Source organism: Notothenia rossii (genome assembly GCF_949606895.1).
Source record: "Notothenia rossii genome assembly, chromosome: 10".
Lineage (NCBI taxonomy): Eukaryota > Metazoa > Chordata > Actinopteri > Perciformes > Nototheniidae > Notothenia > Notothenia rossii.
Window position 1 is genome coordinate 31336134 of NC_136908.1, and position 13935 is coordinate 31350068.

The 13935-nt window shown below is 40.3% G+C and overlaps 1 protein-coding gene and 1 long non-coding RNA gene across 2 annotated transcripts in view; one reads left to right on the forward strand and one right to left on the reverse strand.

The window, feature by feature from the left end:
* The window catches only part of LOC307022543, an 84790-nt gene extending 77910 nt beyond the window's left edge, over nucleotides 1-6880 (reverse strand). The window contains exon 1 of the long non-coding RNA XR_013803434.1: nucleotides 6740-6880. This is a non-coding gene — a long non-coding RNA (uncharacterized lncRNA). The remainder of the gene's footprint in view (nucleotides 1-6739) is intronic.
* LOC307022541 (sodium-dependent neutral amino acid transporter B(0)AT3-like) lies at nucleotides 3123-9598 on the forward strand. Its single transcript, XM_079655366.1, has 12 exons — nucleotides 3123-3661; nucleotides 4358-4498; nucleotides 4664-4801; nucleotides 4927-5108; nucleotides 5760-5870; nucleotides 5962-6074; nucleotides 6171-6299; nucleotides 6489-6645; nucleotides 6746-6950; nucleotides 7433-7592; nucleotides 7670-7832; nucleotides 7931-9598. Exons 1-12 carry the CDS (start codon nucleotides 3493-3495, stop codon nucleotides 8123-8125), a joined length of 1863 nt encoding a protein of 620 aa, XP_079511492.1. The 5' UTR covers nucleotides 3123-3492; the 3' UTR covers nucleotides 8126-9598.
* The last annotated feature ends 4337 nt before the right edge of the window (nucleotides 9599-13935 follow it).

Genomic DNA, 13935 nt, shown 5'->3' on the forward strand with positions numbered 1-13935 from the left:
GGAAGCCAGTGAAGGGAGCGGAGGAGCGGTGTGGTGTGGGAGAATTTAGGAAGGTTGAAGACCAGACGAGCAGCTGCATTCTGGATGAGCTGCAGAAGTCGGATGGCACATGCAGGTAGACCAGCCAGGAGGGAGTTGCAGTAGTCTAGGTGTGAGATGACAAAAGCCTGGACCAGAACCTGCATCGCTTTCTGGGTCAGCTGGGGACGTATCCTCCTGATGTTGTAAAGCGTGTATCTGCAGCAGCGGGTTGTAGCAGCGATGTTTGCAGTGAAGGACAGTTTGTTATCTAGGGTCACACCCAGATTCCATGCAGTCTGAGTCGGGGAAACAACAGAGGTGCCGATGTTGATTTTTAGGTCAAGAGTGGGACAATCTTTTCCCGGAAGGAAAAGCAGTTCAGTCTTGTCAAGGTTGAGCTTGAGGTGGTGAGCAGACATCCACTGAGAGATGTCCGCTAGACAAGCAGAGATGCGTGCGACAACCTGGGTCTCTGAGCGGGGGAAAAAAAAAATTAATTGGGTGTCGTCAGCGTAGCAGTGGTATGAAAAACCATGCAGGCTAATGACAGATCCGAGCGAGTTTGTGTACAAGGAGAAGAGGAGGGGACCGAAAACAGAGCCGTAAGGGACCCCTGTAGTTAATTGACAAGGGTCGGACTCCAACCCTCTCCAAGTAACCCTGTAGGTGCGGTCTTTGAGGTATGAGGTGAGGAGGGAAAGTGCAGTGCCTGAAACTCCAAGTTCTTGGAGAGTGCGAAGGAGGATCTGATGATTCACGTGTCGAATGCAGCAGACAGGTCCAAAAGGATGATGACAGAGGAGAGGGAGACTGCTTTAGCCGTGTGCAGTTCCTCAGAGACAGCAAGGAGAGCAGTTTCTGTTGAGTGACCTGCCTTGAAACCAGACTGGTGCGGATCCAGAAGGTTGTTCTGATGGAGATAACAGGAGAGTTGTTTAAAGACAGCGCGTTCAAGTGTTTTAGACAGGAACGGGAGGAGAGAGACAGGCCTGTAGTTTATAACATCGGACGGGTTGAGAGTGGGTTTCTTTAGGAGAGGGTTTACACTCCCGGGCGACTGTGGCTGTGAGGGAGTGTGGTCGTCTTTCAACCAGAAGGTTGTGGGTTCGATCCAGAAGGTTGTGGGTTCGATCCCAGCCCATGCAGTCAACATGTCGATGTATCCTTGGGCAAGATACTTAACCCTGAGTTGCTCCCGATGGCATGGCCAACGGTGTGTGAATGTGTGTGAATGTTAGGTCCTAGAGTAAGGTGCACTGCTCTGTAGGAATGGGTGTGAATGGGTGAATGACATGTAGTATGTAAAGCGCTTTGAGGGGTCTTAAAGACTGGATAAAGCGCTATATAAGTACAGTCCATTTATCATTTACTCTTGCCTCCTTGAGACTGTTTGGAAAGTGACCAGAAGTTAGATAAGTGTTAAAGAAATGGGTGAGAAACGGTAGAATATCAGGAGCGATAGTCTGAAGGAGGTTTGAAGGGTTAAGGTCCAGAGGACAGGTGGTAGGACGGGCAGAGGTAATGAGGGTAAGAACCTCACTTGGAGAGAGAGGGGAGAAGGAGGTCAGTGTGTGGGTGAAAGGTGGGTCTGGTGACCCAGCGGTGAGTAAAGGTGAGTCAGAAAAAGAAGAGCGAATATCATCAACCTTTTTTTCAAAGTGGTTAACAAAGTCGCTTGACAGAAGGGAGGAGGGGGAAGGGGCTTTGGGGGGGTCAAAGAGGGTGGAGAAGATAGAAAATAGTTTTTTGGGATTGGAATAGGAAGATTGGATCTTATCTTGAAAGAAAGTGCTTTTTGCCTGAGAGATCGAAGCAGAGAAAGAGGAGAGGAGAGCCTGATAAGTTAGGAGGGAATATTTGAGGGAAAATGATGGGACCCTTACAGTGTCTTCCACATCATTAACTTTGCCTGAAGCTCTATCTCATAGAGATACTGTATTTCTGGTCTTACATGTGACCAGGTGGGCCCTGCTTCTTCCTATAACTTTGTGTGAGGTTATAACATTATATATGCTTTTTAACCCTTATGTTGTGTTCGCGTCTCCCGTGACCCGTTTCAAGTTAAAACTATATAATAACTACGGAACAAGGCTTCATGATATATCAAGCCTTATAAACACTAAACTGATTTTGTCAATTTTAGCCAAGTCTGAAGGTCTCTAAAAAAAAAGTGTATAATTTGGTGTTCGGGTCAATCAGGGTCAAATTTGGCCCAATCAAGATTCGTCTTTGACTTTAGAAAAATTTGAGAATTGAGAAGCCTTTCTGGTCTCCCATCCCTCTGCCCCCCCTCCCCATGGGAACTCGACCTTTCTCAAAGAATATGTACACTAACACTTGAACCTGAACACACACATGCACGTGTGCAATATGTGGTGTAATGTGTTTTGGGGGCATAGAATACAATTACAACAGGATTGTAAGGTTATGAATGCATAATAAGTTAGTTATGATGTAGTTAAAACAATATTGAATGATAGTCATTTTTTTGTTGAGTTTTGGACTGAAATAAATTATGGGTCAAAATTGACCTGCAAACACCATGAATGTTAACAGCTTTCGAACAAAACACAACAGTTAATCCAATTTGTATTTTGTAAGAAATTGTCCAAGAGAAAATCTAATGACATAAATGTAAGCCCATAATAGATTACTATCCCAGGGTAACGCTGTGAGTTCATACTTTTGTGGGGTTAACTTTGATTAGACAGCTACAGTTTACCATGTGATTCACTATTTGATTTTAAGAATGGGAGGAAGTACTATCCCAGAAGGAAATTGACTTTGAGCCATGTAATGAAAGTACATTAATCTGTCCAGCTGGGGTCACTATTGTGATGTGTTTGAGAAGTAAATAGTAATTAAATCAGCTGCTTATTGTTATTTAAATGCATTTACCATGTGTAAATAAATACATGATTTATGAGTTTACTTTAATATTCAATTGAATTATAATGGATGTGACTGATTGTATCTGTATGAATATGAAAGATAACATAATTCAAATTAAGTTTGATAAGGAACTGCATCCACAATAGATACTTGTACAGTACATTTTGTAAGGGATAATAACCATTGACTGAAGTAATGGAAACCTTGTACAACTGTAAAATAAGAAATGCAATGTAGACTGTATCACGTTATGAATGAAAAATAATTTATTTGCACAGTTTTCTCACGGGGTTCCTTATTTATGCTGCGTTGTATAACTTTCAATGTTGCAGCATTGTAATCAACATCAGATCACGTCGCTTTACACAAGGGCTTTTTATTAAACAAACTAACCAGATTGTTCCCACAGGATTAAAAGCAAACACAAAATACGAGGCTGATAAAGAACATGTCGCCCCTTCGCCTCCTGATACAAACAGATAACAAGTCCCTAGATCCTCCCCTTCTCCTCAGACAGAGTGGACGAGTCAGATAAAAGAAGATTTGCCTCTTACAATATTCTGAAAACGGAAACAAGTGATGGATACACCTGGAAGTGCTGAGCAGATGCAGGATGATGAACCTAAAGACATCGCTGAAAGACCAAAATGGGACAATAAAGTTCAATACTTGCTAACCTGCATAGGTTTTGCTGTGGGACTCGGTAATGTGTGGAGATTTCCGTATTTGTGTCAAACCTATGGAGGAGGTAAGAGCATTTTGATGTTAACAAAACAGTAAAGTGGGTCGCAAGTATTTGACTTTCCATTTGGTTTGAAAAATATGTTGTATTAATATATCCAAAGGCTCTTTCAACACAATAATAAACTATTTACACTGTTTTAAAAGCTGTTACTATCATTTTAATTCCCTTACTAGAAAATAGCCTACAACCTTTATTTCCAATATGTTAATCTCACTATACAATCAGACACACACACTCCATACAACAGTTATACTGAAATGTTTCACAATAGTCACATCTTTTAAAAACAATTATTTAACCATAACTATCTCACTCTCTATTTTGATGAGATGTGGTTTCAGAAATTATGCAAATATGACTTTGCTTCTATTTTCATGTTGTTATCTTGTTTTTCCAGAACACAATTAAGGTTTCTGAAGAAATCTAGTTTCGAAGATAAACTTGAATCATCAAGATTGACAAATGATTACCTAGGGGAATCAGTTATGTCTGATGTTGAGAGCTATTGCTGGGTGTGATAAAGCCCAGATTGTTGATAGTCAAATGTCCAGTAATTATAAACCGAATGACCTTCAAAAATAAAAGGCATTGCCAATGTTTATTTTGAAACTGATTAGTGAATATCTCATATGTATTGTGTTATTGTCCCTTATCAGTCATTATGGCCATTGTTATGACTTTGATTTGCCCTGTTTGAAGGGGCCTTTCTGATTCCTTATGCCATTGCGTTGGTGTTTGAGGGACTTCCTCTGCTGCACATGGAGCTGGCCATCGGACAACGGCTCCGCATGGGAAGTATTGGAGTGTGGAATTCAATCTCCCCTTACATGGGAGGATTAGGTGAGAACGTTCAATCAATACCATTTACTCAGGAAAGCAATAAGCCAAAACAAGGGGATGTACTGTACAAATATAAGTTAAAGTTGTGTGCATGATTATCTGGAAATCACTGCCTTTCGTAACATTCATACATTTCTTTGTGAATGTGTAAATGTGGATATACAGGTGTTGCTTCCTTGGCAGTCTCCTTCCTAGTCGGCCTGTTCTACAACATGATCCTGGCCTGGATCCTCTGGTACTTTTTCCACTCCTTTCAAAGCCCACTTCCTTGGAGGGACTGCCCAATAAACTTGAATCATACTGGTATTTTCTTACTTATCTTATCTTTTCATAATAATATAATTGAAATATAAATGTTGAATGAAAACTCAAGTAAAAGAAAGACAGTCCCATCAATTATTTCATAATGAACACTCTCTTTGATACAGGCTATGAAAGTGAATGTGAGAAGGGCTCGGCGGTGAACTACTTTTGGTATCGTGAAACACTGAACATCACACCAAACATCGAGACCAGCGGCTCCTTTCAGTGGTGGCTCGTACTGTGTCTCGCAACGGCTTGGTGCCTCGTGTACATCTGCTTCATACGGGGAATTGAGACTATTGGAAAGGTCATTTGTACTGTTAGATGTAATGCATATTTTTAACGTTACATCTATTTGTTGTATCTTACAGCCCAACTATTGATTTCAAAATGTTGAAACTATAAGAGTAACACTGGCTTTCTGTACAAAGATCTATATGTAAACATTTAATGAATATGAAATGGAAATGGACTATGCAAATAGAAATGAAATGCTGGAATAGATTACATTACATTACATGTCACTTGTTAGACACTTTTATCCAAAGCGACTTACATACATTCAGTACTGTGGAATCCCCACAGGAGCACTTTGGGGTGAAGTGTCTCAGGGACACAACGACATGCAGTGTCCCTCCAAAGTGAATCATCACTGGCACAAATCCACCAAGCATACAAGTTACAAATCATGGTATAATGGGATCAGCAAAACAAGCTCATCAGTAATCTTATTTAACATGTGATATAGCACTCGGGTAGAGGCTGCATGAAAGGTGATGGACGGAAGACTGTCTTAGTATCACTTAAACAAGTGACAGAAGAGCTCCCCAGCCGTAAGAACACACTTTCAAAACCCCACACACATAAGGAGTGCATATGATAAATGAGGTTACAAAAATCTGTATTTCCGTTTGATTTGAATACGAAATATTTGATCAGCATTTAACTGTTTCAACAGGCTATTTATGTCACAGTCACCTTCCCATATCTGGTTTTGACCATCTTCTTGATCAGATCACTGACTCTGCCTGGGGCCACAGATGGCTTAATATATCTCTTCACTCCAGATGTAAGTTTGATATTAGCTTTATTTAGAATGAATGATTGACAGTAATGAATACAAATGGATGTCTAACTAACAATTAGTATGTTCTTTGCAGTGGGAAACTCTTAAGAATCCTGATGTCTGGTTGGATGCTTCTACTCAGATCTTTTTCTCTTTGTCTTTGGCCTTCGGAGGACTTATTGCTTTTTCCAGTTATAATGTTCAGAAGTAAGACCTTTATAAACACTTTTTCATTTTACAGCATAATGTACACAATAGAAAAATGCTATAAAATAAAACTGAAACGTTGCTTTATCTTTGCAGGAATGATTGTGAGAGAGATGCCCTAATTGTTGGATTGGTGAACAGTTTCACGTCAATATATGCATCCATTCCAATTTTTGCCATTCTTGGATTTAAAGCTAATGAAAACTTCAATAAGTGCAGAAATTGGTATGTATCATAAAGGGAATTATGCTGTAAAAGTTTGTGTTTTTACTTATAATATTTATCAATTAATCAGTACAAAAAAAGCATCTATTTTCACTGTTGATTAATGAAAAGATGTCCCCACTAGTTTTCATTATAAGATGTGATGCTTGTACTAGTAGTGTTAACTCATTTCATTTCCTTTGATTTTAGGAACATACTAAGATTGACTAATTCCTTCAACATTGGGGATGAGAACATAACTCTGGAAAACTATGATGACTGGTTTAACTATTTCAACAATACTGATCCCTCAGAGGTCGAAAGCCTCAATCTAAAGACGTGCAACCTACAGACGTTCCTGGATGAGGTACAACTCATCTGTTACTTTGATTATAATTGTAATCGTTTTCTGATTAACCTTTGTGAGGTTGTTGTGTAAGAGATAACGTCTCAGATCCTACCTGTAGAGTGCGTCTGGAACCGGACTGGCCTTTATTGTGTTCACTGAGGCGGTGATACACATGCCGGGCTCTCAGGTGTGGGCGGTGCTCTTCTTCATCATGCTCTTCAGCCTAGGCCTGTCCTCCATGTTCGGGAATCTAGAGGGGGTCCTTACTCCTCTGCTGGACCTGAACATTATTCCAGCCTGGATTCCTAAGGAAGTGCTCACAGGTAAACCAAAATATCTGAGGAGTTTATATGACTCATCACTAGTTTGTATTATAAAATTACAAAAACTGCAAGTAGGGATTATTTTCATTAACAGTTCATCTGTTGATTATTTTCTAGATAAATCAATGGTTCTATAAAATGTCATAAACCAGTGAACAATGTCCATTCCCGTTACTCAAAGTCTGAGGTGATGTCCTAAAATGTCTTGTTTTGTCAGTCCAAAACCAAAGATAATGAGTTTAATATGATGCAAAACAAAGAAAGGCAGGAAATCTCCATATATGAGAGGCGAAAAATGCATTTTAATATTAGCACGAATAATGATTTTGCCCTTCGAATTTAAAAGTGTCTTTATCTGTCGGAATGCACACACTTTCAATTCACTGTTAAACAAATACCTTTGTATGACTTCATTCACCATTATTAATCATAACAGCATAAAACTAAATCCATTTCCTATATTGTCTTTTGTGTCTAAAAAGGGCTAATTTGCCTCACTTCCTTTACTGTGGCTCTCATCTTCACTCTGGGCTCTGGAAACTACTGGCTGGGGATTTTCAACAACTACGTGGGATCCATGCCTCTGCTCATCATAGCCTTCTTTGAGATCATCAGTGTGGTATACATCTATGGAATAAACAGGTGAGGTTGTAATGCATGGCATTATTATACTTGCAATATGAAAATATAGTTTAGTTATTTGACTCCTTTTCCCTCAGGTTTAATGATGACATTGAATGGATGACAGGTAGGAGGCCCAACATCTTCTGGCAGGCCACATGGCGCTTTATCAGCCCTTTGATGCTTCTGGTGGTTTTTGTGGCATACGTTGTAGTCGAGGCTGAAAAGAGACCTACATATAACGCCTGGAGCCCAGATTATGTAAGAAAATTTCAACGGTTTCTTTTCAACATCATTATGTAGTGTTCGACCTGCTGGATGTTGAGAAAATACATTGACTTACTCCTTTCCCCCAACAGGTGAACTTCCCCCTTGCTGACGTTCAGCACTATCCTGAATGGGTTTACGCTATCTGTGTGCTCCTATCTGTCCTTCCTATTGTATCCATTCCTCTTGTGGCTTTCTACAGATTCATGGGCTTCTTGAAGAAGTACATGATGAACAGGAACAACCCAAATCCATACCAAAATGAATCATTTCACGGAGAATTGTAAACGAGCTGTTTTATCTGATTAGCGGTCAGGACTACCAGTACTACATATTTGTGTGATGTACTGTATTGTTATTTAATAACGTTTGTGATTTTTTCATACCATTTTCAATCTTTTGTATATTAGGGTAGTACAAGTCTCTAATTACATAGAATTATTGCTAAGATAACATATTGGCAGTCACAGCTCTAATTTCAATTTTTTTCGCTAACCTAAATAAAAAAATGGTTTTCTTAATTTACACAACTGTTTTTATATTGGTGAAGGAAATGCAAACACTGTCAACTAGATGAAATCAAAGTAAGATAATATCCCTGAGAAGAATATTCAAATCAGGATAGCATTGTCTAGAGCTGAATATCGGGCTTTGTTAATATTTGATTAAAGACAGACTTTACAACTCCTGTGTAGGCGTTTTGGGGATAAAACGGAGTGATGGATAACTGTTTGAAATGCTTTGTGATAAAGACATTATTGATTCTCAGATTGATTTTTAGTGCAAATGCTTACAATCTCTGCCACATGAGTTTATGTTAGCAGCCATTTTGAGTTTCTAGGTACTGTTTACATCATCATCTCACTGTGAACAATATGCATCATCTTGTAAGTCATATTCCCTTCTTTATAAGACATATATTTTGTTATGTTATATTATAATAATGCTCCTACACTCTGCTAGCTGCAAGACTGATGTAGTGTTGCATGATGCTACCTTTATGTAACTTTCTTTCCATGCCAACAGTGCATGTGGGTGTATGAGAGTAGGACGGGGCTTGTGTGGTCGAGGCTGCATGCGTGAGCTCACTGACCATGCACATGTGTGTATTTTGAGCCATGCGAGTTACACAGTTGTCCTTTTTGTGGTGTGGGTGGACAGTGATATTGTCCCCCCGGTGTCACCTGCTTTGGAATAATGCTGGCTGCCTTTGTTGTCCCTCTGCCTGTTCTGCTTTTCTGGCACTCTCATACAATGGTAAACTTGAACACTGTGATGTTATTAAGCCTCAAACTACTACAGCTTGAATTCCACCTCTCACGAAAGACTAGCATCCCAATGTAGGATACATTGCACAAGATACATCATCGAGTAACAACAGCAAGGATTGAGTGTAAGATCAGAACAAAGGTGATGACCCTGGAATGACCAATGAGTGCTTTAATTACTGCCGGTTTGAGAATGCATTTATAGAGCTATGCAAGGAGTCAAGCTAATGCTATTGGGAAGTCTGTTTGTTGGACACGTCTTTTCCTCATTTTCTTATTTGTTCACTATGTGATTTGTGTTGACAAATGGCAGGCGTTATTTATGTCTTTTATATTTAAAAAAAAGTACTTAATAACAGTGTGTTGCAAACCAGCTGAAGAGGTTAAAGCAGTTTGCTGAGGTCAAAAGGACACTGTATATTACCTTCAGTTGCATAAAGTTGCTGGTTAAGACAAATAAGTGTATTTAATTTGTGAAGACAATATCATCATAAGTTGGTGTTTGGCGATCTCTAAATAATTGCCTTCTAGCATGTTAATAAGTAAAACAACAGTGATCCCAAGCGTTTTACACATTCTTGGAATAATCAACAACATAGTAACCTTGGTGTTGGTCCAAGCATCAAGTGATGCTTATTTAAGCAAATTTAATGAAGATGAATACCTGAACAGACTTGCTTTTATAAATTATTTTATTGTTGATAATCATTCTACCAGTGTTTATGTAGTGGGTGATATGAATGCTGACAAATCAGACCTTGTTTGCTAAGCATATGCTACAGTTTTGTGATGCAAGGCCTGGCATACAATTTCATGGCTTGACCATTGCGCACTGCTAATGCCCATAACATTGTAAGATCAATTGAGATTGTGTATGAGGCATCAATGTCAGATCACATTCCTTTTATAATGTCACTAGATTATGATAGTCTCCCTGAGTTGTCTCAGGAGGTTACAAATGCCTGTACCACTAAAGTGGATTGGTCCAAGCTCACAAGTGAGGATAGGCTATTGTACTATGGGAGAACTGATGTCCTATTGAGTGATGTATATCTACCCAAAGTGACAACTCTGTGTGTTGATGTGGGTTGTAATGAAAGCTCTCACCGTGAAGACCTCTGTAACATGTATGATTGTATTGTGGGAGGCTGTATGGGAGGCCAGTAGACCGTGCTATACCTACTCTGGGAAGAGACACAACGTCAAGCCAGGGTGGAATAAACATGTGGCTGATCAATACGGTGAAGCCAAGAATGCTTTTGGGGCCTGGGTCCGGGCAGGAAGGCCCAGAGAGTCCTGGACCTCAAAAAGCGTAAAAATGCTACATATAAATATGCAGTTCGTTATGTCAACAAACATACAGAAACATTGAGAGTGGATTCTATGGCTGAAAAGCTCCTTCATAATGATGTGACTGGCTTCTGGAAGGAGGTGAGAGCTCTGAACAGGGCCAGTACATCGTTACCATGTACCATAGAGGGAGTATCTGGAGCCGATTACATAGCTGAGTTGTGGAGGCAACATTACTCTACTATACTTAACTGTGTTAAAAGTGACCCCTACAAAGTTGGTAATGTTACGAAAAGTGACATAGTGGGAATCACAGCTAAAGAGGTTTATCGAGCAATTGCACAGCTAGCTGATAACAAAGCATGCGGCTCTGACCGAATCACTGCAGAGCACCTTAAACTGGCAAGCCCGAAGGTTGCAGTTCTTCTTGCCATTTGTTTTACCGGCCTCATGACTCATGGTGTGTTGCCAGACTCCATGTTGACTGTTACTTTGGTCCCTGTCATTAAGGACAAAGCGGGCAAGGTAGGGAGCTTGGATAACTATAGACCAATTGCTCTAGCCAGTGTGTTATGCAAAGTCCTGGAAAGAATTTTGTTAGATAAACTATGTTCTTATTTATGTACCTCAGATAACCAGTTTGGCTTCAAGGCTAAGCATGGTACTGAGCTATGCATCTATGCCTTGAAGGAAATGGTAGAAAAACATAGAAGACAGAATTCCACTGTTCTGATTGGTTTTATTGATGCCTCTAAGGCTTTTGACCGAGTTAACCATCACAAACTGTTTTTAAAATTGATACAAAGGGGTGTGCCTAACAGTATAATTAGGATCCTGGCTTATTGGTATGCCAACCAGAGCATGCAGATCAAATGGAGGAATGCAGTCTCGGCGCCATTTGGTGTTGGTAATGGACTCCGCCAGGGGGGGGCTCCTCTCACCATGCCTTTTTAATATCTATATGAATGATCTATCAGATGATTTAAGTGTCTGCAAAACAGGGTGTGTGATTGGTAATGTGATTGTAAACCATCTTATGTATGCTGATGATCTGGCAATTGTTTCTCCTAGCAGTGCTGGTTTTCAACAGTTGTTAAATGTTTGTTCTGATTACGGAGTCAAATTTGACCTTAAATACAATGCTAAGAAGAGCGCTGTAATGATCTGCAGAGCAAAAGGGGATAAGAACCTTTGTTTTCCAACATTCTATCTATCAGGACAGGTGCTGTCTGTTTGCTGTAACACTAAGTATCTGGGACACATCATCACAGATGAAATGGCTGATGATGATGACATGTATAGACAGCGGCGTGTCTTATATATACAAGCCAACATGTTGGCTAGAAAATTCTCTTGGTGTTCAGATAAGGTTAAGGTGAACCTCTTGAGAGCTTATTGCACTCCTTTCTATACTGCCCCCTTGTGGGTCAAGTATAAGAAGGCGAGCCTCCGGAAGCTCCAGGTTGCATATAATGACTGTTTGCGTTTACTGCTTGGAAAACCATGGTGGTGCAGTGCAAGTGAAATGTTCTGTAATGCACGAGTCAAAACGTTCCATGCTCTTTTGAGAAATCTGATGTACAAATTCATCTGTCGATTGGATGTTTCTCATAACTCTGTCGTTATGCTACTTTCAAATCCGTGTTTCAGTGCTGTACGATACCAGTCACCTCTGTGGAAACATTGGTATAACTGCCTTTTTTAATTTATATTTGAGTGTTGTATGTCTTGTAATAATGGACCAAGAGTCTCTTTGAATAAAGATGATGATGATGATGATGATGAGTATGATGATGCTGTGACCTTCAATAATGACACGCTGTAGTATCAACAATGGGACAAGAGTGCAACCGTTCTTTTGACCTTTGATCCTACACTAGGAAATGCCCCAGCGAGCAGGTGACTCAGTGTGGGGGGGTTGTGGTGGAGTTTGAGTCTGGCGACATCAGGGATGACAGAGCCAAAAGAGATGATAATATACCAGGTGAGCTCAACTTTAAATCCAACTAGAACTTGTGCAACATATTTGTAGCAAGCATCATGTGTGCTCATTCATTTTGTATGCCTTTCCTCACAAGGTTCAGCTCTAATCTACCTCAAGGGTCCCAAGTTTCTCATCTATGTCAGTGGAGCGTTGTCAATGTGGGTAAGAATCTTTCCCTGAAAATACAGATTCCTGGAGAAATAGATAAGACTTAAAAACGTAAAGAATGACAAGGTTGTCGAGATGTGACACCCTACAAAGATGTCTTAGCGAAACAATGTATGATGAAACTATTTTATGTCGTGTTAAACAGGGAGAACGCATGTGGCACTTTGCAATTTCTGTGTTCCTGATTGAGCTATACGGCCGTAACCTGCTGCTGACTGCGGTGTTTGGGTTGGTAGTGGTCTATGCTCCTGCTTGGGGCTTTGATTGGAGACTGGGTTGATAGCAATCCCAGGAATAAAGGTATGCGACAATCTCACACCCATTTGAACATGTGAGCATGCAGTATTAGGGCGGGTCATACTCAGGTGCCAACATGAATCTGAAGGAAATCCTAACATGAGGGGTGTCTATATTATGTGTTTTTTTATGGGGAATTCAAATATGAGCTTATTTTTGGGATAGGATTACTCTAACCTACATCGTTTTGTATTTCTAAATTGGCAATGTTACCCTTTCGAACCTCTATATAAGATAGTAAAAATATATAAGGGAAATCATTTATATTGACAAAGCCAAATCCTTTTAAAATATTTATTAACAGGTGAACTGCATATATATATAACTGGATAAGATTACAAAGAGCAATATTCTGACTTCTTGAACTTTGCCAGGTTGCACAAGTCCTGCTTTGACTCATTCTTGGACATCAGTCTCCTGCTGGTCTCCTGAGCTCTGATCCCTCCATCCCTCTTTTCCTGTGAGAAGTACTTAGCAGAAGCTTTGGTCACCATTTTAACAACCCTCTCAATGCTTTGAGTATGGCAAGGCCAGTTGAGTACCTCCGTGGGGGTTTTTCACCTCCAAGGTGCTTAGCAAGCAGATGAGAGGTGGTTCTGACACACCTTCTGACCAGCTGATCAAGTCCCATTTTATAGCCATAGTGTTGATCAGTTGAGAGATCTTGAATGACCTTGTCAGGCAGCTTGATCAGTGGAGGGCCAACAAAGATCCAGGTGAAGTTAGGATTGATATCCAAGTCTGTAACGGAATCAAGGAGCTTTCCAATTGGCCCAGATAATTTGTTGTCTGACAGAGTAGGGCCATCAAGGCCAATAATGAGATGGCGCAGCGGAAGTTCACCAGTGGGCAGGTTGCACACCAACCACACCAGCTTTCTCCCCAGGTGCAGCTCCAGCTTTCGCATTACCCCAGCTTCACACCAGTGTTGACATTAGTTGAGTCTCCTCCAATGACCGATAACGTCTTATCAAAACCCCTTTCTTTCAGCCAGGCAAACAGGACCTTAGCAATCTGCTCAGCATGTGAGTTCTCTTTAGTTGCTTTCTCTGGGGTAAAGTGGAACCGATAGTTGCTGCCAGGCTCACCA